Consider the following 21,341-nt stretch of genomic DNA (forward strand, 5'->3'; position numbering starts at 1 on the left):
AGCCCGATAAACGAAGACGGTCTGCAGCAGCCTTGGCGAGGAGAGACAGTTCTTGCTCATCCTCCAATTCCTCTCATTCTTCCGACAATCAGGAAAATGATTCTCGAACGAGCTCGAGGTCTTCTCCTTCTTCCCGATTGGAAGGGACAAATATGGGAGCCGTTGTTGAAAAGAACGACCCATATAGAATGGATGTGGAAGAGCCAGAGCGAACTTCTTACCCCGGGACCATGGATGAAGAGGATGGATGCTTGCCTGCCACCAGGGAAGCTTCGAGTTGTACTGATGAATCCTTAGCGATCAATGGAGAACACTGGTTCAAAGGAGTTTTGCAAACAAGAGGATTTCCAATGGATATATGTGATCTGTGCAAATCCAGTCTTTCGCCTTCGACGTGGCATGGGTACTTACTCAGTTATGCTCATTTCGGAGACCAGTGGACAAACTGCGGCTATGGTCTTTCTGTTGGAGATTGGTTCAATTGGGTCGTTAGATGTGCCGATGTTTTCCTTAAGCTTTTCAACAAGGGGCTGAAGGAGCAATCCCTTTGTAAAATACGATCTGCCATCTCTCTCATTTCTCAATTATTATTCGAGAGAAGTTTGGGAGATTACCCGCTTATGAAGCTTCTCTTCCGATCATTTAAAAGATTGGAAAGGAGGAAGAAGAAAAATAAGCCTGATATATGGAACCCCAAAATACTTCTTGATTATATATCGGGGCTAGGCGAGAACGCGAACTTATCCTTCACTACTCTCACGAAGAAAACAATTTGTCTTTGCATGCTATTCTCCGCCTGCCGGTTCACCGAGCTCGAGCGGATCAGTCTGAAAACATTCTGCAGTGAGAGAAGATTCAATTGCATTGGATACTTCGCTGAAAACAGGACCCGAAAGAACAGACATTATAATACCGTTTCTCACAGATACTCCTTCAATATGTCCTGCCTCAGCAGTGTGTGAATTGTGGTCCAGAATAAGCAAACTTCAAGACAACCCTGACCACTTGTTTATTAACGATCGCACAAAGATTCCACTTTCCGCAAGAGTGCTGAGAAAACTTGTTGCAAATCTCCTTCACGAGACAGGTATACCGAATTATTTTGGTCCTTACTCGATAAAGCATGCTTCAATATCTGCATTGACAATGGCTGGACTACCAATAGCGCAAGTGGCAAAGTTCGCAAGGCTGTCTCCACGAAGCGATACCATTATTAATTACTATTTTCAAAAAGATATCGCCACATCCTGTGCGAAAGTGATTGCAGATCAAGCGGCTATTAATGCAACTTCCTCCCAGACCCAGTCATCACCTTTAAGTCTGCAAACCCTTCGCAAACCAAAAATTACCTTTGATGACAATTCAAGTTCAGAAGATATTGAGGACTCTTCGTCAACTGACGAAGAGCAAGATGAGGAGGACTACAGTCTGAACTCAAAGTCTGACAACATCGAGAGCGAAAAAGGAATCAGGATCAGGTTGGAAAAACCTAATCTGCAATATGACAACAAAAGCCAAACGATCTACAACGACGAAGAAGAACCATCAAAGCCAGACTACGTGGAGGAGCCAGACGAGAACAGTCATAAAGAGTATGAAAGAAGGAATTTTCGTGAGAAAAGACTAGTTGGAGAAGTTGTCCAGAAGAAAACAATTGAGATAACAATTAAAACCAGAGCGCAAGCCAAACGTGAGCAACTCGAACAATTGCTGAGGGATGACAAATAAGAGGTCAATCAAATAATAACAACAGCAGAGTATTCTCCCAATTATGGAACTCTCTCGTAAATAGAAGAGAAGGAAGTGAGAGAATGTTTTCTTTTAAATCAAAGTGCTTGCGCTTTGATTGAAAAAGAAAATGTGAATCTCACTTCCTTCTCTTCTTCCCGCCTCGATACACTCCCACCCTTATTATAAACAGATTCTGTTAATGACCCATCTTCCTTCTTCTTCAGGCGTGATATGTAATGAGCGCCATAACATTGTTATGTTTTTTAATGTTTCTATCCTTTTTAGCTATTTCACATCACCGTTGTAATCTATTACTATTTTGCATTTCAGATCAGTTGGGTGACTGACCCTTAAGTGATGATCTCTCTCGTAAATAGAAGAGAAGGAAGTGAGATTCACATTTTCTTTTTCAAGGATTCCCAACTTCATTTGAGTTTCTGTTTTGTTATAATTTCACTTAATACAGAATAAAGAACATCATAATTATAACTTTCTTTAAAAATTATTTTATTGTTTTTTTCACTTTTGTGAAAATGTGAGAAGATAATTTCTTTTTTTAGTAATTGAATAAAATGAACATATTGATTTTGATGCATTTTAAGGAAATTCCAAATATGAAAACTTTTCAAATACATTAATCGATAACAATTTTTAATGTTTCTCTGTTTAAGTGAAATATTTGTAATCAAAAATTAATAAAAATATGGAAAGTTGAAAATACAGATATTCGATATTTGAATAACAAGACAATAGATTTTATGAAAGAGAAATCCTTGGAGCAATCAAGTTCTTTGAAAGCGGTGGATCATAACTTTTGTGTCGTAAATTGTTGATGGAAGGTGAAATAAAGACAAATAGTTCAAATGCATATTTATGGAGAAGTAATGAAGAATTATCCATTAAACGTTCATGCTTGAATCAAAATTAATGTTTGCAAGTTGTGTTGAATGTTTGTTTTCCTGAATAATATTGAATGTGTTGTTATACGCATTTGAATATTCGTGTTTTTATTAAGGCTGACAAAATGAAAATGCAGAACAAAATGATCGAGCAACAAACAGAGATATATACTTTATTGTTTTGAAGAAGAAGAAATCCGTTTTCTGCAAGATGAAGAAAAGTGAGGAAAGGGTATTTTAAAGAAAGAAAGACAGATGTGAAAACGTGGATATACATAAATTGAGCGTGAACATGACATTATGAAACGCTTGACCTTAGTTCCAGTTGAGGAAATGCTAAAGTTGAAAGATATTTTTTTATCTAAGAAGAGGAAATAATAGAGAAAAATGAGAGTTGGTAGAAAAAGAAATGTGGATTACCATTTGTTTCCTTTTTTGAAGGAAAGAAGTAAAGGGGCAAGTTGAATGTTTGAAGGATTCAGTGAAAACTGCTTGCCAGAAGAATGTGCAACCAAAGAAGAATAATTCAGATTCACACTTGTTTCAACGAGAGTCTTTGTATTAATTATCGTTAACCTTCATTATTCCAAATATCAAATAATTTCATCATAACATCTTCTTTTTCTTCTTCATTTCTTTCGAACTGCAATGATCTCTTCCTGGCTTTTCGTCCTCACTATAACTTGAAAGGATTCAACGCAGAAACACTCGAAAACGCATTCTTTCCCCTTCAATGAAATGCTGCTGCTCATGTACCGTAGAAAGCAATGGCTCATTTTCATCGTTTCATCATTCTTCTTCCTCCTCCTTTTTTTCTTCCATATCAAATCCCATCTTCCTTATATACTTCATCGTTCTGATCTGGAGCAGCACGCCGATCAACTTCGCCATTCCGGATGCGGAGAATCGAAGAGAAGAAATTTTCAGAGAATGAGCAGCCATCATTATCGGAGCTTGGGATTGACCCTTCGGATGCGTCTGTGGTGGCGGCTTCACACACGTCGGCAGCAGCGATGGACTGCATCGAAAGACGGCTGCGAATTGTGGTGCCAGAGGTGGCTGGGGTGCATGGGCGGCACATGCCGCTGTCGCTGCAGCTGCTGCGGGCGCTGTAGACGCTGCGGGGATTTGGGGATCGCCTCAGTCGAGGCGTGTGATGGCGAAGCTGGACGAGGAAGTGATGGGGCGAGGGGTTGCAGTGTGTGAAGCGGGGGAGATTGTGGTGAAGGAGCTGGAGGCAGCGGGGATGAGGACGGATGACGATGTGGTTCTATTGCCAGTAGATATTGAACAAACTATGCTGGAGGAGCGGGAAGAAGCAGAGGAAGGAGAAAGGGGAGGCAAAGAGGGAGAAGAAAATGGAGAAGAAGATGGAAGGAAAGAGGGAAGCGAGGGGAATGAGGAGAAAGGCGGATATCCGACAGCGCACAGAGAGTTTGTAGAAAGAATTAAAGAGAGCCAGGGGAAGCTGGAAGAAGCAATTGCACCGCTGGTTGTGGAAGGGCTTGGGCTGGGTCGGCTGAGGTTTGTAAAGGCGTGTGTGGGGACGGAGGCAGACAAACAGTAATTAACAGAATGTGACATGCGTAGTTGAACGCCAGGCGACGGCATTCAACAGGAGAACAGGAGAGCAGAAGAAGAAGCAGAAGATGGATCCGGGCATAACTTCAGATGGAAATTCATATGGAGTAAAGAAAGATGAGGAACAAATGCAAATGTCGAAGAATGATTTGGCAATGTTTGAGGAGTCGGGGATAGAGGGCGGTTCGATTGATTTGGAGAAGGAAAAAGAGGAGGAGGAAGAAGAGAAAGTTGATAAAGACGTGAAGCTTATTTTTAAGAAATGTAAAGGACAAAAGCAGAAAGATGAAATAATACTTGAGGTTCTGGAGAAATGGACACAGAGGAAGTAGCTTCAGCTTCGCATCAAAAAGGTATATTTTCACAAACATAGTTGAAGCGGAAGGAATAGGAAGAGAGTGTGAGGAAGAAAATAAAGAAAATGAAGAGATGAAATTTCTCATGAATATCCATTTGAAAAAAAAGGAGATAAGATGATTGGAAGTCAAATGTTGCACTCAGAATTATCAGCTGTATTGCTGTTCCACAATCTTAGTGTTGGAGTTGTTGAACCACATTGCTGGAATGGAGATTGGGTTATGGCATTGCTTCTAAAGAAAACAACGTTTCCTCTTCCATCAGTTGCAGTGTTGCCATCGAAGAAACAGAATGTGATGAATTTTACTCCATTCATCCAGGAATATGTGTCTCTGTTAAACATTGCAGCACCTCCTAATGAAGATGACGAATTTGTCAATTTGTTGTTTATAAACTGGCAGTCATAAACCAGAAATTGACTTGGTTTGTTTCCTGGAGGATCATAAAATGTTAAAGAATCTGCAGAATCGCCACCGGTATTTGAGATGCACTTGCATTTGGTAACAAAAATTAGCAAGTTGAGGTCATATTTTTGAGCCAAAAAAACCAACCGGTTCCACACCAGTTTGTTATTGAACAACATTCCACTCTGTTATCTGAGAATGTCCAGACAGAACTGGATAGAGGATAAGCTATACAAATTGCTCCTCCATGCTTTGTTTGACAACTTGTGAAATGAGATTTTGCGATACTGATTTGCAATAAATTTTCACAAAACAAAGCTCCTCCTTCACCATTGCTTGATGTACATTTGTTGAATGAGCAAGAAGTGATTGTGAGGTTGGCATTTGTGCAGTTGACATAAAGTGCACCTCCTCAGGCACTTCCGCTACTTGAATCATTTCATTCGCATAACTCAAATCTATAGCTGTTAACATCGAATGAAGTCAGTCTTCCAGGTTTCTTTCTATCAGTTTCATTTCCAATATACTCAACAGGAGCATTTGTGGAAGAGCGTGTTTGATGAAGGAAAGAAGTGCTGAAAATTAGAGAGAAGTGGAGGCTGTTTTGAGTGGTAAGGAATGAACGAATCTGGAGGAAGAGAGAGAAAATATTGCAAAAAGGATGGAAATTAGAGGAAACAGAAGAAGAAGAAAAAAGAAAATCAAGTTTGTCAGTGTCCACGTTGCATTAAGTGTATTTTTGCGGTTATTTGTGTATTAGACATTGAAATTGTTCAGAGCATTTCACTTTTCCTCTTAACATTTTTATCCAAATAAAAATCGTATCATCTGCGTTTTTTTTTTTTTAAATAAACATAAAAATATAAATGAAACAAACCTTCAACTCACTTTATTCTACATTATTATGTCTTTCAAGCTCATTTTGTTGTAATTTCGTAACATTTCCAATTAAAATCAAATAGATCAAAGCCGTTTTAAAAATTGAATAACTAATACTTAAAAAAACAACACCAAATGTTCCGATTAGTAATTTTGAAAAATAAAATATCATTTTTCATGGCTTTTTCATGATGGATTTCAGCGTTAATTTGCGTATGTAGTCTTTAATTAAAATGAACCAACTTCATTTAAAATAAACCAACTTCATTTGAATTAAATGGGTTTATTTGAATTGAAGAAGTTTATTCAAATTTCATCTAATGCATCATTTAGTGGCTTTTATCGATACACAAAATTAATGATGTATTTTTTTGTGAACATTTGATGTGTCCAATGATCCTTTGTCAAAGCAGTTTCATTTGTGTAATTAAAAACAAATAAATAAATAGAATTTTTAAATTTATAAAAAAAATACTAAATTTAAAAAATGGGTAATTGTTTGTCCGGACATTTTTTTAATTAGAACAAAAAATTTAAAATTAAAATATCTCAGCAAATATTCAATATTAATTTACAGCAATTAGCACAGTTGTATATTGACGCACATGACTTCTGTTCACATACAAATTTTTATTGCGGTGTTGTATATTTTTTGAAATAACTTAATCTTATATCAGAAAAACTGACTTTTGATAAAATTTTCTTATTTAATAAAAGGATTCGGTTCATCTTTTGCACACACAACCTATTTTTTCTACCTTATTAACAATTCTGGTTGTTTTTTATTTTCGCTTATTTGCTCGTTTTGATTGAATGAAAATCTTTCATTTTTGAATAATTATTGTCAATGAGACAACTTAAAATATATTTTTCCTCGAATGCAGGAGCATCTAACTGAAATCAACACATGAAGTTATAAATATAATAGTTAAATAAAATTTCCACAAAGTTTTAATTAAAAATGACTCAGAAGAGATGTCATAATTATAATTTGTATTTAATATTGATTATTATCAATGTTCAATTTCATTGAAAGTCGAATTGATAATATTTTTTGAAATCCCTGCTGAATCATTTTTAATTAAAACTTTGTGGAAATTTTATTAAACTATTATATTTATAACTTCATGTGTTGATTTCAGTTAGATGCTCCTGCATTCGAGGAAAAATATATTTTAAGTTGTCTCATTGACAATAATTATTCAAAAATTACAGATTGTCATTCCATTCGAAAGAGCAAATAAGCGAAAATAAAAAACAACCAGAATTGTTAATATTATGGAAAAAATAGGTTGTGTGTGCAAAAGATGAACCGAATCCTTTTATTAAATAAGAAAATTTTATCAAAAGTCGGATTTTCAGATATCAAAATTACTTATTTCTTCATAAATACAACACAACAAATAAAAATTTGGATATGGTAAGATGTCATATATACTAATATACAACTATGCAAATTGCTGTAAATTAAAATTGAAAATTTGTTGAGATATTTTAATTTTAAATTTTTTGTTCTAATTAAAAAAATGTCAGGATAAAAAAATAACGCTATTTTCTATTTCAATTGAAAACGAAATATCTGCGACTTTTCAAAAAGAATAATTCTAAAAAGAAATACAAACAAAATATTGAGAAAAATATTTGTAAGCGCTGCGCGGAACAAAATTCATAAAACAAAATATTTCGTCCCATATCGAATGAGCCAAATAATAATCAAATCACTAAAGTTAAAAAAAATTTTTTTGTGAATTAAAAAAAGATAAAAAATACCATTTTGCCTTTCATGAGAGAAGAAAAATCGACAGGCTTTCATCAACGCTATTTTCTTGAAACAGATGATAAATCTATTAATCAATAATTTCAAATGACATTTTTTTAAAAAGAAATAAATAAAAAAATTGATCTGTCAAAATTGTTTGATTTCGATCATCTAAAATTAACAAAAGTCAATCCTTTGGAGTGTTAATAAAAAAGTTGAAATTAGAATACTTATGCGAAATGTGAATAAGGTAGGTTCATCACAAATAGAAGTAGATAAACAGAATATTTTACCCTCTAAGCAAAAATAAAATCTATAAAATTTATCAAAATTCAATTAAAAACACATAAAAAGATTCGATAAGTCAAAAAAGAAATATGCAATATAAAATGAGAATAAAGAATAATTTGAATAAAAATTCCAAATGAACATCCTTTTTTGTTTTTTTGAAAAGATTGAAAATTTGCAGAAAGATTTTTGCAGTGAAATTGCGATTCAAAAATTGAAGAAAATTAGATACAGTTTCAGACAAGTAAAATTATGATATCTTCATAAGTTGAGAAATTGAAGAAGTGTGTTGTGGTTAGTATCCTACACTATTCCTAAGATAATTGAAAAATGAATCAGCACATTTATTTTTTTTAATAAATGCAAATAAAAAGTAAATAAGAAAAAATATAAGCTTCAAATAAGTTATAAGCGATAACAAACCTTGATATTTGCTTTCGCCTGTCACTGACTCACCTTGACATCCGCTTGCAATATATAGAAGCGCTTCGAGATTCAGAGTTTTTTATTTCAAAATAAAATTCAAATATTGCATAAATAAAAAAATAAATAAATAAAAACAAAAAATCGTTGTATCAAACATGAAACGAGAAAACATGTTGCACCAAAAATCATGGATGGAACAACAAAACATGGAATACAAAGAATGAAGTAAATAACAGCGCGAGTGTAGAAGCTTACTATAAACGTCAAACACAAAACATGTAAATTAAGATTAAATCCGACTAAAAAAGCAAACATATTATTCCACTTAACTGCGGATTGTTAATGTTTTGTGGTTGTACCAATCCAATCTCAAAGATAACTGTTGCTCCAATGCAAAGCAAACCAAAAAATGGTAAAATTATTTGATAAATTCGTCGGTATATTGCCCAAGCTATAATGGATCCCTAATTTTTTGTTATCACAGCAAAGAAGCAAAAAAGCGAGAAAAATAAATAAAATAATCATAACCAAAAGGTACAAACATAAAAGAAAAACAAAAACAATTTTTGTGCATACAATGAAGTAAGCAGCATCTCCAATAAGTGCTGCGATCCATGCCCAGAAACATACAGTTTTTAATGAAGATTTTGTAAATCGATCAAGAAAAGCACGTCGAAACCAAGGCCGTTGAGGTGCAACAGGTTGAGACAATGAAGTGGAACCAACTGCACCTTCGTAAGCATTTGGAATAGCTCCGTAAGATTGTGGTTGTTGAGGTTGCTGATCCTCCATAAAAAAGAATTATAAATCAAACAATGGTTGAGATCCTTGAAAATGATTCAATCATTGGAAACGACGCTTCACAACAAATTCATATTTATAACCAAAAATGTTTCAAAAGTTGGCCCATAAAAAATAGTTTTTCTTTAAATGTCAAAATTTGAAAAAAAAGGAAAAACAGCACAAAGTTCAACAAATATTTCAATAGATCATTTGGCACAATTTAATAATATGGAATTGAGCGAGGAAGCAACGTCATTTGAATCAGATGCAAAAAAGCAAGTCAAACAAAATGAATCCGACTCTTTTTCGAATTCCAGCACATTAAATTCAAATGAACCGCAAAATACAGGAAAGCGCAAAGAAATATGTATTTTTGATAATTGTCCTTTCGCAAACGCTTTTTCAGAACAATCTTTTTCTGGGGCTGACTTTTCTTTTCAAAAAGAAGCTTCAAAGCTAATGTCATCCATTGCCGTAGTTATTCAGCCGTACATCCAAGAACTTGCTCAATCTAAAGAAAGAATAAAAGAATTAGAAAATAAGCAAATTGAGCTGAAAGAACATTACGAATCATTACTAAAGAAATCAGATGAAACAACGAAGTATTTTCAAGAACTGTTAAAAAATCATTTAAATTGCAGTAAAAAAATTTTAGAAGATTCACTATTAGAAAAACAGAAACATGAAATTGAAATAGAAGATGAAGCCGAATTAGAAATAGTTAAAGATGATAATTTCCCCGAAATACAAAATCAACAACTTTTACATCAAGCAGACGCAAAAAAAGCATATGACGAAGAAGTTTTGGAACTAAAGGAGCAACTAGAGGATATTGAAAATCAAATTTCTGAAGAAAAACAGAAAGATGAAAAAGAAATTTCACACTTCAAAACCGTTGAACAATCACTTCCTCAGCAGGAGCAAGATAATTTTTGTGCAGAAAAATACCCAATCAAGGATTCGAACAAAAAGAGCACAGAAAAAACTTGCAAATTAGCGGAAAAAGATTTGACAAAAGATTCTTCTATTGTTGGAGATTCAATTCATGAGTCAAAAGAAAACGAATTAATTAACATAATGAAAAGAAAAAGGATTGGGGCATCTCAAACAGAGAAAAAAGCATCGTCAAAGCATGTCGATCAACGAGCAGTTTTATTTGCACAACGTTTGAAGGAATTGAAATAATTCTCAATGCAAAAGAAAGAGCTTCATTACACTTCTAAAGGAAAAGCTCAATTTAACTTCCACATTTCAACAATATCAAATTTCAAGAAAAACACATGTTAAAATTTTTAAATATTTTCAAAACTAATTTTGAACAATTTTGTTTTTGATTATATTGATAAATGTTCAACACTTCAAAATCTGATTTTTATTTCCAGTTTTTATTTATGAAGACTTTTGTTAAAATTGCAGCTTTTGTGATTATCATTTAATTATTAAATCACTTACTGAAATTTTTAAAGTACTTTTTTTTTTCGCAACACAATTATTTTGAATAAAATATGAAAAGATTGAATCGAAAAGGTTAATTCCGAAGGATGATTGCTATTTTTAACAGATAACAGATTCATTTAATTCTTAAAAAACACTCATATTCGAATTTCAATTCTTCAAAAATTTTGTATAAAATGAATATTGCGCTTATTTCATCTGCTAACAGAACCTTTTAAACTAACAGTAAAATTATTATCATTCAGTGAGTAATTGTTGAGTCAATTGAGACGAAACACAAATATATCGCTCAAAAAGACTTCGCAAATCCAATTTGCAAATACATGAGGCAATCATAAGCCCATCCAAAAGCAAAAAGCTAAAAGCCAACAAACAACAACAAAAATAAAAGAGTCTAAATACTTTTAACGCAAGCATAACGGAACATAATTCAACAATAACAACAACAATAATAAAAGTGGATTCAAAATATTGTGCAAGTTCATCACTCTCTCTTTTTATTTACACTCTGTAAAATGAAGAAGAACCGCACAAGGCAAGAGCTTCCAAATCTTTTTCTTTTTCAATTTCTTCCTTGCTCAGAATTCTTGGTTCACTCACGAATAACACCTCAAACTGTATTCAAAGAAAGAAAAAATCATTTTTTTTTTTTTTTTTGGCAGAGAATGGTAATTTATAAGAACATATTAAAGAATGCAAATATAATGAAAAAAGAGAAGAATAAAAAAAGAGACACACTGAATAACCCAATCCGCTCATTCGCCTTCTTGTGTGTCTGAAAGAATTCAAGCATTCTTCTGGTGTCTTCCGTAAATAATTCATTTGCACAGGACTGTATGGATCAAAGGTCAATACAACAGGAGAACCCTGTTCAGTTTAGAGTAAATATTCGCAACGAGAACATTATCAATCAATCAATTAATCAAAGAAAAAAAAAAAAAAAAGAGAGAGAGAGAGAGAGAGAAAGAGAAAGAGAAAGAGAGATAGATAGATAGATAGAATAAATACATCAATTCCAATCATCCTTTTTCTTTAACATACAAAAATTATTTTCTTCTTTAAAATAGTTCAATCAATACTCCAAAAGAACAGTTTCATAAACATACACATTTTTGCATACCTTACTGTTATATTCCAACCCAAAGGCTGTTTTCGACCGATTTTGCATCTGGATCATAAGCGGAGGGCAAAATATCGTCTCTTCCATTTCGCTTGAAGAAGAAGAAGAGGAAGAAGAGGAAGAAGAGGAAGAGGAAGAAGAAGTATCAGATGCATCAGTGCTGGATGCTGGCAATTTGATGGTGTGGCTGGTGACGGGAGGATGAGGCAGCATCTCTGGAATTTCGCATTCGTCTTCGTCTTCAACTCCTTCCGCATCTTCTCCTAATCCAGCGATAAAAGTGATCATTTTATCTTCTTTGCTTTCTTCGAATCCTTCAATTTCTCTAACTTTGTCTTTTTCATCGCTCTTTTCAGATTTTTCATTCAAATCATCCTTCGCATCATATCTCTGTCTGAAATATTCTTCAACAAATGTGTTCACATTTAATGGAGAAGTGAGAATATCCACCAAAACGACTCTTAAAAATCATTATTAAAATGAGATGTAAATAATGTGTTTCGTTAAAATAAACGTGCTTTGAAATATATATTAAAAAAATAAAATTCAAACGGGATTCCTAGCGACCTCAAAAGAGTCCATCCTTCAACTGCACCAATTTTTGCTTTTGTTCCTGTCAGTTTATGCTTGAAATATGCATCGCTTGCAGGTTCAAATCCACTATAATCATAAAAAAACATTGATATATAAATGCAATTACAATTGATTTGCGTTACTAATTTTTTCTCCTCATACCGTTTCCATGCACTTTCAATTCGTTCTTGAATTTCCATAATTGACGGAATACCTTCCAATCCAAGTGTGCAAAGATGCTCATGAAATAGTGGAATCTTATGAAGATAAGAAAATTGCATTTGTATATTTCTATATGCACCTCCCCATCCATTATCTTCAGGCTCAACATGATAAAAACCTGAGAAGCAGTAATCACAAATTAAAGCAATTCATTAAATCTAATCATTTTATCCCTTATTATTTCATTCAAAAAACCTAGAGAGTTGCAAAAAAGAGGAGCTTTACGTCCGCTTCCAGACCAATTACTCATAATGATTTGAGTTATTGTTTGAACATCATCTACAAATAATTTTCAACGATATGAATAACAAAAACATTTTCAAACTAGAATCTTTCTGTGTATGCTTCTCTTTGGATTGTTTGATTATTTCTGACATTTTGTATTTTTTGATAATATGATCGAAAGCATTATAAAATGGCTTTGTGAGAAAATGCTTTCTTTTTTCTTAAGTCAATTATTTTTATGATATTTTTAATTCAATGCAATGGATCTTCAAGAAGCTAGATTATTAGGAGCGTTTTCTTTCAATTTTTAAATGAAAGAATCTCTTTTATATTTCAAAAGGCAAATGGCAACTCTTTGGAAATAAAAAGAATTCATTTTTCACTTTTTTATTTAATATATATTATTGAATATTATAGTTCACATGAAAGTGAGAATTGATGAATGAATTTTTGAAACATTGATCTTCAAATAATTAAAATCATTCAAATGCCAAAGGAACAAAGAAGGAAAATAATTCATCCAAAATCAAGAAAAGCCATACAAATGATAGGCCAACAGATGAGAAATGAAACGAAGAAGAAAACTAAATTGGAGAAAAAAGGGGAAAGATTAAATGAGTATGAGATCGTACCATTTATTCAAAAACTTATAAAGAAAGATAATGTGGAGAAATACACTTACGAACAAGGTTGAATTTTGATTTCTCTTTAATGGCTTAGATAAATTAAATTTATTTTTATTTCAGCTCTTGATCTTATCGAGAAATTTGTTCATCGTCATGACGATGAATTGAAGCTAATTGACGAACGTAGAAAGACTGGAAAACATGTTTCAACAAGGTATACTATTAACCATAAAGTTTAAAATTTAAATTTCGCATTTTGCTTGCAGTGCAATGCTTCAAGCTGATGAGTGGAAGAAAGAAATTGGACAAATCCATTCTGGAATTGGTGTGCTCTTATTTTATTTCTATTATTTTATTTGCGTATATCATTGTTTAGAGGGTCCAGATTTGCTTAATCCAGATTGTGTTGTTCGGCTTCGGATTTGGAATGGAGATAAAAGGTCAATTAATCTTTTTCCAATGAGGGTTTATCGCAAGCCATCCGCACACTTCAAAAAAGAATCACCATCTGCCCCAACTCCATCATCATCGTCTTCTTCGACACCAGCTCCAACACCTTCTTCCGTTCCTCTTCCTTCAGAAATTCCTTCATCTTCGACTATTCCTTCTCAAACGATGGAATCTGATGTTCAATAGCATTCCAAATTCATAGCATTAACTTAAAAATGAGCCAGATCGTTATTATCTGAAAAACTCATTTCGTATAAACAAAAATTTGTCCGAAAATAGTTGAGGCAAATAATTACAAACTTAATTGAAATCGTCTTCTTATTTTTCAATCATTTCAATTTCATTTCACTAAGAAAATTCTGAATGGAACTTATCCTCTAAATTCAAAAATTACTCACATTTCTTTTTTCATCCCCCCATTTTTTGATTTTTTAAAAAAAGAAAGCACTTTCAAACTTAAGTTAATGAAGAAATAAGTCTTAACACGAAAATTTTCAAGTCTTTTCAAAAACAAATGATTTGTGGTAAATATTTCTGTTCCACAAAACTCAAAAAACGAATCAAAAATTAGTGAAAAAAAACATCTTATAAATAACATATATACATAACTTGAATATTCTTTCTCAGAAAATTCAAAAGTATTCCTAAGAAATATCAATTGTTTGTCTAACACTTGGAAACTGAACATCACTTTAATCACTATCTTCAGGTTTCTGCTTCAAATTCTCTTTCAGTTTTGAGGAAACCTCTATTATTTCCTCGTTTCTCTTATCAGATTCATTCAAATTGCTATCAATAACAGTCACATCTTTCTGTGTACCATCAGCTCTGCGTTTGCCAATCACCCCATCATCTTCATCACTCAGCACCACAATCCTTCTAATTCCTCGTTTCAGCCATTTTTCCATTGTTTTTTCATTTCCTTCTGGAAAATCTTTTCCCTTTCTAATGGCCATATGCTCTGAATCATCGTCAATTATAACTTTCCTCATGTGCATCGAATGTTGAATGCTTCTCATCCTTTTCATTTTCGTCATCTCGTTTTTGGTTAATTCTTCATCTTCATTGTGATTTCTCTTTTTGTGTCTGTTGCTTTCTTTTTGAGGCAAACTTTGCGCTTTTGAAATCGGATGATTGCTGTTCTTTAACACTAATGAACGAGAACTGAAAACGGTAGAAAAAGGTAAAGACGTAGAAGAAGCATTAGAAGAAATAAGACTTTCATTCAAAGAAGAAGACGAAGAAGAAGATAATGATGATGACGGCGAAATATCATTTCTGATAGCATTTGCAGAAGAAAGAGAAGAAGAAAGAGAAGAAGAAAGAGAAGAAGAAAGAGAAGAAGAGCGAGGCCTGGATACTTCGAAAAGCTGAGTGGCAGACTGACTGGAAGGATCCGAAAATGAATGCACAATCGCCACACGCGCTGAATTCTTTGCATTTTGGCTTGTTTGTTTCACTCCTCCTTCTCCTTCTCCTCCTTCTTCTTCTCCTCTTTCTCCTTTTTCTTTTTCTTCAAACCGATTCTGAAAACTTTGTTCACCTTGTTTGTTTTGTTCAATTTGTTTGCTCTGCTTGTTCGAAATTTGATCAGCAATTGTTCTTCGGAGAGTCTCGTAGTTGTGATAGTCTCTCTCTGAAAGTGGAGTGAGGGACTTGAATTTCTGAATGGGGGAAGGGCGACGCAGGCTGAAAGGGTTAGAGAGGGAAGGAGAAGAGGAAAGAGAAGAAGAAAAGGAGGTAGAAGAGGAAGAAGAAGAAGAGGAGGAGGAGGAGAGAATTGAAGAGAGATTGGAAGAGGAAGAGGAATTAGAGAAAGAGTTGGAATTTTGATTGGAATTAGAATTGGAACTGCTATTTAGATTGTGATTGAGATTTGGACTACGAGGAGGAGAAGAAAAAAGGGAAAAAGAAGAAGAAGAAGAAGAAGAAGTAGTAGTAGTAGTAGTAGAAGAAGAAGAAGAGGAAGAAGAAGAAGAAGAAGAGGAAGATGACGAATGCTGATGAAGCTGTGCCTTTAGTAATTTTTGCTTTTCTTGTTCCTCTTGTGAACGCTCCTTTTTTTGCTTTGCTTCTTTTTCTTTAACTTTTTCGTTTCTTTTCTCTTTTTCTTTTTCTTTTTCTTTTCCTTCTTTCGTTTCTTCTTTCTCTTTTCTTTCTTTCTCTTTCTCTTCTTCTTCTTCCTCCTTCTGCAGTTGTTGCATTTGCAGCCTCTGAAACATCATTGCTTGTTGCCTCAGCTTCTCCAGCTGTTTTTGCTGAAGGCTTATCTGCCTTCGAATCAAAGGCAGTGGAGAAAACTCAGTTTGCTCTGTTTGATATTTACGTTCTTTTGTTTCTTTCTGTTCATTTTGTTTGGGTTTCTCTGTTTGTTCTGTTTGTTCTGTTTGTTTGGTTTGCTCAAATTCATCAGAATGACTAGAAACACTAGAATTCTTTGAAATATCAGAATTTTCACTCATTTCTGGAAGACCAGTAAGATCTGAAAGATCCGAATCCCTTGAGACATTTGAAACCTCATCAGCATTTGAAGAATTTGACTTCTGTGTGTCTAAGCTTAAGCTTTGCCGACAATCAGATTGAGAAACAGAGTCAGCTTTTTCAGGATAATTTGGAGAATTTTGCAGAAATTTAGTTTTGGTTAATGATTTTGCTAAGTTTTTTGACAAATTTTGAGACAAAGTTTTTGACAAAGTTCTGGTAAGAGTGTTTAACCGAGAGATTGAAGGGGATTTTGACAGAGTTTTTGAATGAATTTTTGATTGAGAATTTGATTGAGAATTAGATTGAGAATCTGAAAGGGGTTTTAATTGCATATTTGATTGCTCTTTTGATTGAGCTTGTGAGTTTTGTTGAAAGTTTGTTTGAATTTGAGGTTGATCCTGTGTGGTTAGAGCAGGGAAAGAGGAAGGGAAAGGAGAAGATGACATATTTGATGGATTTGATGGAGAAGACATTGTATTACTGGGTGGAAGCAATTTTTGATGTTCTTTTTCTTTTTCTTCCTCTTTTTCTTCTTCTTTCTCTTTCTCTTTAAATTTCTCTTTAAATTTCTCCTTCGTTTTCTCCTTTGTTTTTGTCTTTGTTTGCTCTTTTAACATTGTTTTTGATTGAATTTGAGGCAAAACATCGTTTTGAATATAAATTGATGGTGCTATCTTTGTTAGAATGGTAGAAGAAGAAGAAGAAGATAGAGAAGAAGGAGAAGATGATGATGAAGGAGGAGGAAGAGAAGAAGAAGAAGAAGAAGAAGAAGAAGAAGAAGAAGAAGAAGAAGAAGAACTTTGAGATTGAGGAAAACGAAGAGAAGAAGAGGGATTGGAGGTGAGACGAAGATAATGCAGATAAGCTGAATAGAGATTGAAAGAAGGGGAAGAAGAAGAAGAAGAGGAGGAGGAGGAGGAAGAAGAAGAAGAGGAAGAAAGAAAAGAAGGAGAAGAAGGAAAGACAAAAGGAGAAGGATAAGAAGGAGATGGAGATGGAGAAGAAGAAAAAGAATTCAAAGAATTCAAAGAAGAATTCAAAGAAGAAGAATTCAATGAAGAAGAAGGAAGAGAAGGAGAAGGAGAAGGAGAAGAAGAGAAAGAGGAATGAGTTGGATTGAAAGGATAAGAGGGATGACATAAAAGAGAAGAATAATAGTTTGAAATGAATGGAAGGGAAGAATTGTGTTGTGGAAAAGAAGAACAAAGAGAAGAAGAAAGAGAAGAAGAAAGAGAAGAAGAAAGAGAAGAAGAATTCAAAGAGGAAGAAGAGGAAGAAGAAGAAGAAAAGGAGGAAGATGAAGAAGACAACGAAGAAGAAGAAGAAGAAATGGATGACGATGAAGAAGAGGTTGGAAATGAAGAAAGAGAAGAAGAAGAAAGTGATAAATTGAAAGGTGATGGAAAATTAGTTAATGGAAGTGAAGTTGGAGATGAAGATGAAGGAGGAGAAGGAGAAGGAGAAGGAGAAGGAGAGGAAGAGGAAGATGAGGAGGAAGATGAGGAGGAAGATGAGGAGGAAGATGAGGAGGAGGAGGAGGAAGAAGAAGAAGAAAAAGGCGATGATGAAGTGGAGTTGGAAGTGAAAGAGGAAGATGCAGAGGAAGAAAGAGGAGAAGAGGAAGAAGAAAGAGGAGGAGGAGGAGGAGGAGGAGGAGGAGGAGAAGAAGAAGAAGAAGAAGAAGAAGAAGAAGAAGAATGAAATGATTTTGTTTTGTGTTCTGAAGACAAACGACGAAAAGGCAGAGGCGAAGAAAGAGAAGGAAAACGAGAAAGAGGAGAGCATTGCGAAGTGCTGGAACGGGAAATGATTTGAGTAACAGAAGAAGAAGAAGAAAGAGAAGAGGAAGAAAGAGAAGGAGAGGAAGAAGGAGAAGGAGAAGATGAATGGAAAGGAGAAAGATGATGTGAAGGTGAATAAGATAATTGTGAAGTGGAGGTTGGAAGAGAGGAAGAAGAAGAAGAAGAAGAGGAAGAAAAAGAAGAAGAATTAAAAGAAGAAGAAGAAGAAGAATGAGAAGAAGAAGAGGAAGAGGAGGAAGAAGACATTGAGGAAAGAGAAGAAGAATGAAAACGAGAGCGAGAAAGAGGGCGAGAACGAAGAGAAGGAGGAGAAAAAGAAGGAGAACGAGAAGGAGAAAGAGGAGAAGGAGAAGGAGAAACATATTGAGTGTCTGAGCAATCAGAAGAAATTGAGTCATCAGCAGAAATTGAATGTGTTTTTCTGCTTGAAAAACTTCTTCTTAGTCTTTTGTGCAAAGTTCTTAGTTTCTCCTTCTCTTCCTTTTTTTCCTTTTTTTCCTTTTCTTCTTCTTTTTCTTTCTTCTCTTTCTGTTTCAATAACCTCATTGACGTTCTTCTTCTTCTTCTTCTTCTTTCTCTTTCTCTTTCTCTTTCTCTCTTTCTTCTTTTTCTCTTCTCTCTAATCTCCTTCAACTCTTTCAATTTCCTTTTTCTCTTTCTTCTTCTTCCTCTGCTGCTGCTGTTTCTGCTTGTTCTTGTTCTCTTTCTATTGTCTTTGCTTTCACTTTCACTTCCACTTCCACTTTTATTTTTGCTTCTTCTTCTGCTTCTTCTTCTTCTTCTCAAATGAAACAATACATTTTCTTCTTCTTCATTTGTTTTGTTAGCTTTGTAATCTTTTTTATCTTTATTAGCTTCATTTATTTCGTTGATTTTATTATCTTTCTTAGCTTTTTGCTCTTTTGATGCTTCTATTTCAGACATTGAAGAGTTTTCAGTGTCATCATGTGAAATCGTCATTGAGTGCTTCTTCTTCTTCTCTTTCTTTTGGATTTTGTTTGTGTTTTCTAATTTTATTTCTGTTTTTATTTTGATTTCTTTTTCTTTTTCTTTTTCTTTTTCATATTCTTCCTCTTTTTCTTTTTCTTTATCTTTCCCTTTAACATCTTCATCATCATCATCATCATCTTTCTTCACATCCAATCTATTTTTACTCAATTTTTCATTTTCCTTTCCATTTCCACTTCCACTTCCTTTTCCATTTCCATTTCCATTTTCGCTTTTATTTCCATTTTCTCCTTCTTTCTCTCTTTCTTTCTCTCCTTCTTTTTCTCCTTCATTATCACTTTCTAATGTTTCATTCATTGAATTGTCATCTTTTATGATGTTTTTGTACCACGAACGGGACATTTTGACTTCTGGATACTTCTGATGAAGAAGATGATGGGAAGAAGAAGAAGAAGAAAGAGAAGAAAGAGAAGAAGAAAGAAAAGAAGAGGAAGAAGATGATGAAAAGGGGGAAGAAAGAGAAAAAGGTGAAGAGAAAGAAGAATAAAGAGAAGAAAAAGGAAGAGAAGAAGAGGAAGAAGATGATGAAGCTAAAGAATTAAAACATAAGTTTGGCTTTGAATCTGCCTGAAAAGGATTTATTGCTTCAAAAGAAGAATTTTGAGGGTCAGAAGAAGAAGAAGAAGAGGAGGAAGAAGAAGAAGAGGAAGAAAAGGAAGGCGAAGGAGGAAAAGAAATCACAAAACGAGGGGTGGGAGGAGAAGGAGGTGTAGAAGGCGTAGGAGGTGAATTTGAAAGAGAAGAAAAAGAAGCAGAAGCAGAAGCAGAAGAAGAACTTGAAGAACTTGAAGAAGAAGGAAGAGAAAGAGAAGAAGAAGAAGAAACAGGCAAACGAGATTCAATTCCTAATTGCTGTGAAACGAGCTGGCTGTTGTGAACATTGCTCTCAGCTTCGTTTCTTGCTGTTTTTTCTCTACTTTTATCATCTTTCTTCTCAATTGCACCACTGGCTTTTTCTCTTTGACACTCATCAACTCCATTTTCCTTCTCTTTCTTCCTTTCTCTTTCCCTTTCCCTCTCTTTCTCTTTCTCTTTCCTCCTCTCCCTCTCTTTCTCCTTCTTCCTCTCCTTCTTCTTCTTCTTCTCCTTCTCCCTCTTGTCTTCCTTGCGCCTCAGTGCAAACTGGCTCCTTTGTGCAGCTATCGCCTCCATCTTCTCCACATCGATGTTGTCCTGCTGCTGCAGAAGCAGCGAAAGCATCACCTCCCGCCGGATCTTCATCTTCCGCTGGAACCGCGTCGGATAGGCTGGCTCTGCAGTTTTCTCTTTGCTGCTGGCTTCTTTCTCTGCCAATGATTTTTCCCCTTCAAAAGATGGATATCGAGGTGAAAGAACAAGTTGCTCCGCTTCTGTATTTCTTGGTGATTGAACATCAGAACTGCCCGCTGGAAGCTTCATAAGCAGCTCAGCAGTTTGCTCTGCATTTGGTGAATCGTTGTGATCGAGCATATTTTCGCTTGATGAATGCAATTCAGAAGAAAGTGAGTTTCTGATGGTCCCATCATTCGGACAATTGCTTGATGGAGTTTTGAGTGTTGCGACGCTTTCGCTGATGATTGGAAGGCGCAGAGAGGCCAACGTTTGAACATCACTTACTCCGGAATATAGCAAAGATAAAACCTTTTTCTCCTTTAATATCTTTTTCGTTTCGGCTTCAAGCTTTTCTTTTTCTGCTTCTTCTGTCACCATAATAACATCTGGATCTTCATATTGAGAATGATTTGTTGTACTCTTGGTATGCTTATTTTTAATAATTGTTGTTTGTGAAATCTTTGAAGAAAGATTCTGAGTATTCACTAATTTTTCATCAATATCCAAATTTTCATCATCCGAACTCTTTTTCTTCAAAGATTTATGATTATGATGAATTTCATGTTCATTTTTCTTTTTCGTTGAACATTCGCTTTCTTTCTTCAATAGGATAGCATCTTCTTTCCCAAAAGTTGATGATGGATTGCTCACCAAGAAATTACATGAAAGCAAATCATGCTGATTCATAAGCATCTGTTCAAGCACAGAATTGATATTATGCATAGATTCTAATTCGTGCATTAAAAATTCTACTGTTAATTTATTGGGAGGCAAAGAAGCATCAGTACAATTGCTTTCAAATGAATAATTCATTTTTCTAAAAGAATAATTCAAAGCAATAATATTAAGCAAATTAAAAATGATTGTAAATTATTGAATAAATGCCTATAAACCTTGTAACGCTAAATTGTACCTTGTTCAACTGAAAATCGTAATCTAATAATCACTATCATTCTAT

At 34.3% G+C, this 21,341-nt stretch overlaps 7 protein-coding genes across 7 annotated transcripts; 4 read left to right on the top strand and 3 right to left on the bottom strand.

The window, feature by feature from the left end:
• Positions 1 to 3,526: 3,526 nt before the first annotated feature.
• Positions 3,527 to 3,745, top strand: MONOS_5311 (uncharacterized protein; the record flags this gene model as incomplete). Its single annotated transcript, XM_067875448.1, has 1 exon — positions 3,527 to 3,745. One exon carries the CDS (start codon positions 3,527 to 3,529, stop codon positions 3,743 to 3,745), a length of 219 nt encoding a protein of 72 aa, XP_067727252.1.
• A 182-nt stretch (positions 3,746 to 3,927) lies between these two features.
• MONOS_17600 (uncharacterized protein) lies at positions 3,928 to 4,543 on the top strand (the record flags this gene model as incomplete). Its single annotated transcript, XM_067870535.1, has 2 exons — positions 3,928 to 4,168; positions 4,221 to 4,543. 2 exons carry the CDS (start codon positions 3,928 to 3,930, stop codon positions 4,541 to 4,543), a joined length of 564 nt encoding a protein of 187 aa, XP_067727253.1.
• Positions 4,544 to 7,749: 3,206 nt separating this feature from the next.
• MONOS_4696 (uncharacterized protein) lies at positions 7,750 to 9,134 on the bottom strand. The gene is made up of 5 exons (XM_067874790.1): positions 8,901 to 9,134; positions 8,638 to 8,788; positions 8,480 to 8,578; positions 8,322 to 8,384; positions 7,750 to 8,212 (listed from the first exon to the last, which is right to left on the bottom strand). The coding sequence occupies exons 1-5, from the start codon at positions 9,114 to 9,116 to the stop codon at positions 8,202 to 8,204; spliced, it is 540 nt and encodes a 179-aa protein (XP_067727254.1). The 5' UTR covers positions 9,117 to 9,134; the 3' UTR covers positions 7,750 to 8,201.
• A 96-nt stretch (positions 9,135 to 9,230) lies between these two features.
• Positions 9,231 to 10,639, top strand: MONOS_18627 (uncharacterized protein). Its single transcript, XM_067871663.1, has one exon. The coding sequence runs from the start codon at positions 9,255 to 9,257 to the stop codon at positions 10,290 to 10,292; it is 1,038 nt and encodes a 345-aa protein (XP_067727255.1). The 5' UTR covers positions 9,231 to 9,254; the 3' UTR covers positions 10,293 to 10,639.
• MONOS_4695 (putative zinc finger-containing ubiquitin peptidase 1) lies at positions 10,640 to 12,876 on the bottom strand. Its single transcript, XM_067874789.1, has 7 exons — positions 12,803 to 12,876; positions 12,673 to 12,756; positions 12,418 to 12,595; positions 12,235 to 12,342; positions 11,683 to 12,142; positions 11,301 to 11,429; positions 10,640 to 11,177 (listed from the first exon to the last, which is right to left on the bottom strand). The coding sequence occupies exons 1-7, from the start codon at positions 12,852 to 12,854 to the stop codon at positions 11,064 to 11,066; spliced, it is 1,125 nt and encodes a 374-aa protein (XP_067727256.1). The 5' UTR covers positions 12,855 to 12,876; the 3' UTR covers positions 10,640 to 11,063.
• A 297-nt stretch (positions 12,877 to 13,173) lies between these two features.
• On the top strand, positions 13,174 to 14,168 carry MONOS_4694 (putative translation machinery-associated protein 16). The gene is made up of 4 exons (XM_067874788.1): positions 13,174 to 13,391; positions 13,449 to 13,542; positions 13,595 to 13,653; positions 13,705 to 14,168. Exons 1-4 carry the CDS (start codon positions 13,190 to 13,192, stop codon positions 13,962 to 13,964), a joined length of 615 nt encoding a protein of 204 aa, XP_067727257.1. The 5' UTR covers positions 13,174 to 13,189; the 3' UTR covers positions 13,965 to 14,168.
• Positions 14,169 to 14,254: 86 nt separating this feature from the next.
• Positions 14,255 to 21,341, bottom strand: MONOS_4693 (uncharacterized protein). The gene is made up of 2 exons (XM_067874787.1): positions 21,277 to 21,341; positions 14,255 to 21,200 (listed from the first exon to the last, which is right to left on the bottom strand). Exon 2 carries the CDS (start codon positions 21,194 to 21,196, stop codon positions 14,471 to 14,473), a length of 6,726 nt encoding a protein of 2,241 aa, XP_067727258.1. The 5' UTR covers positions 21,197 to 21,200; positions 21,277 to 21,341; the 3' UTR covers positions 14,255 to 14,470.

This window comes from Monocercomonoides exilis (assembly GCF_001643675.1).
Source record: "Monocercomonoides exilis strain PA203 chromosome Unknown scaffold23-1346700, whole genome shotgun sequence".
Classification (NCBI taxonomy): domain Eukaryota; phylum Preaxostyla; order Oxymonadida; family Polymastigidae; genus Monocercomonoides; species Monocercomonoides exilis.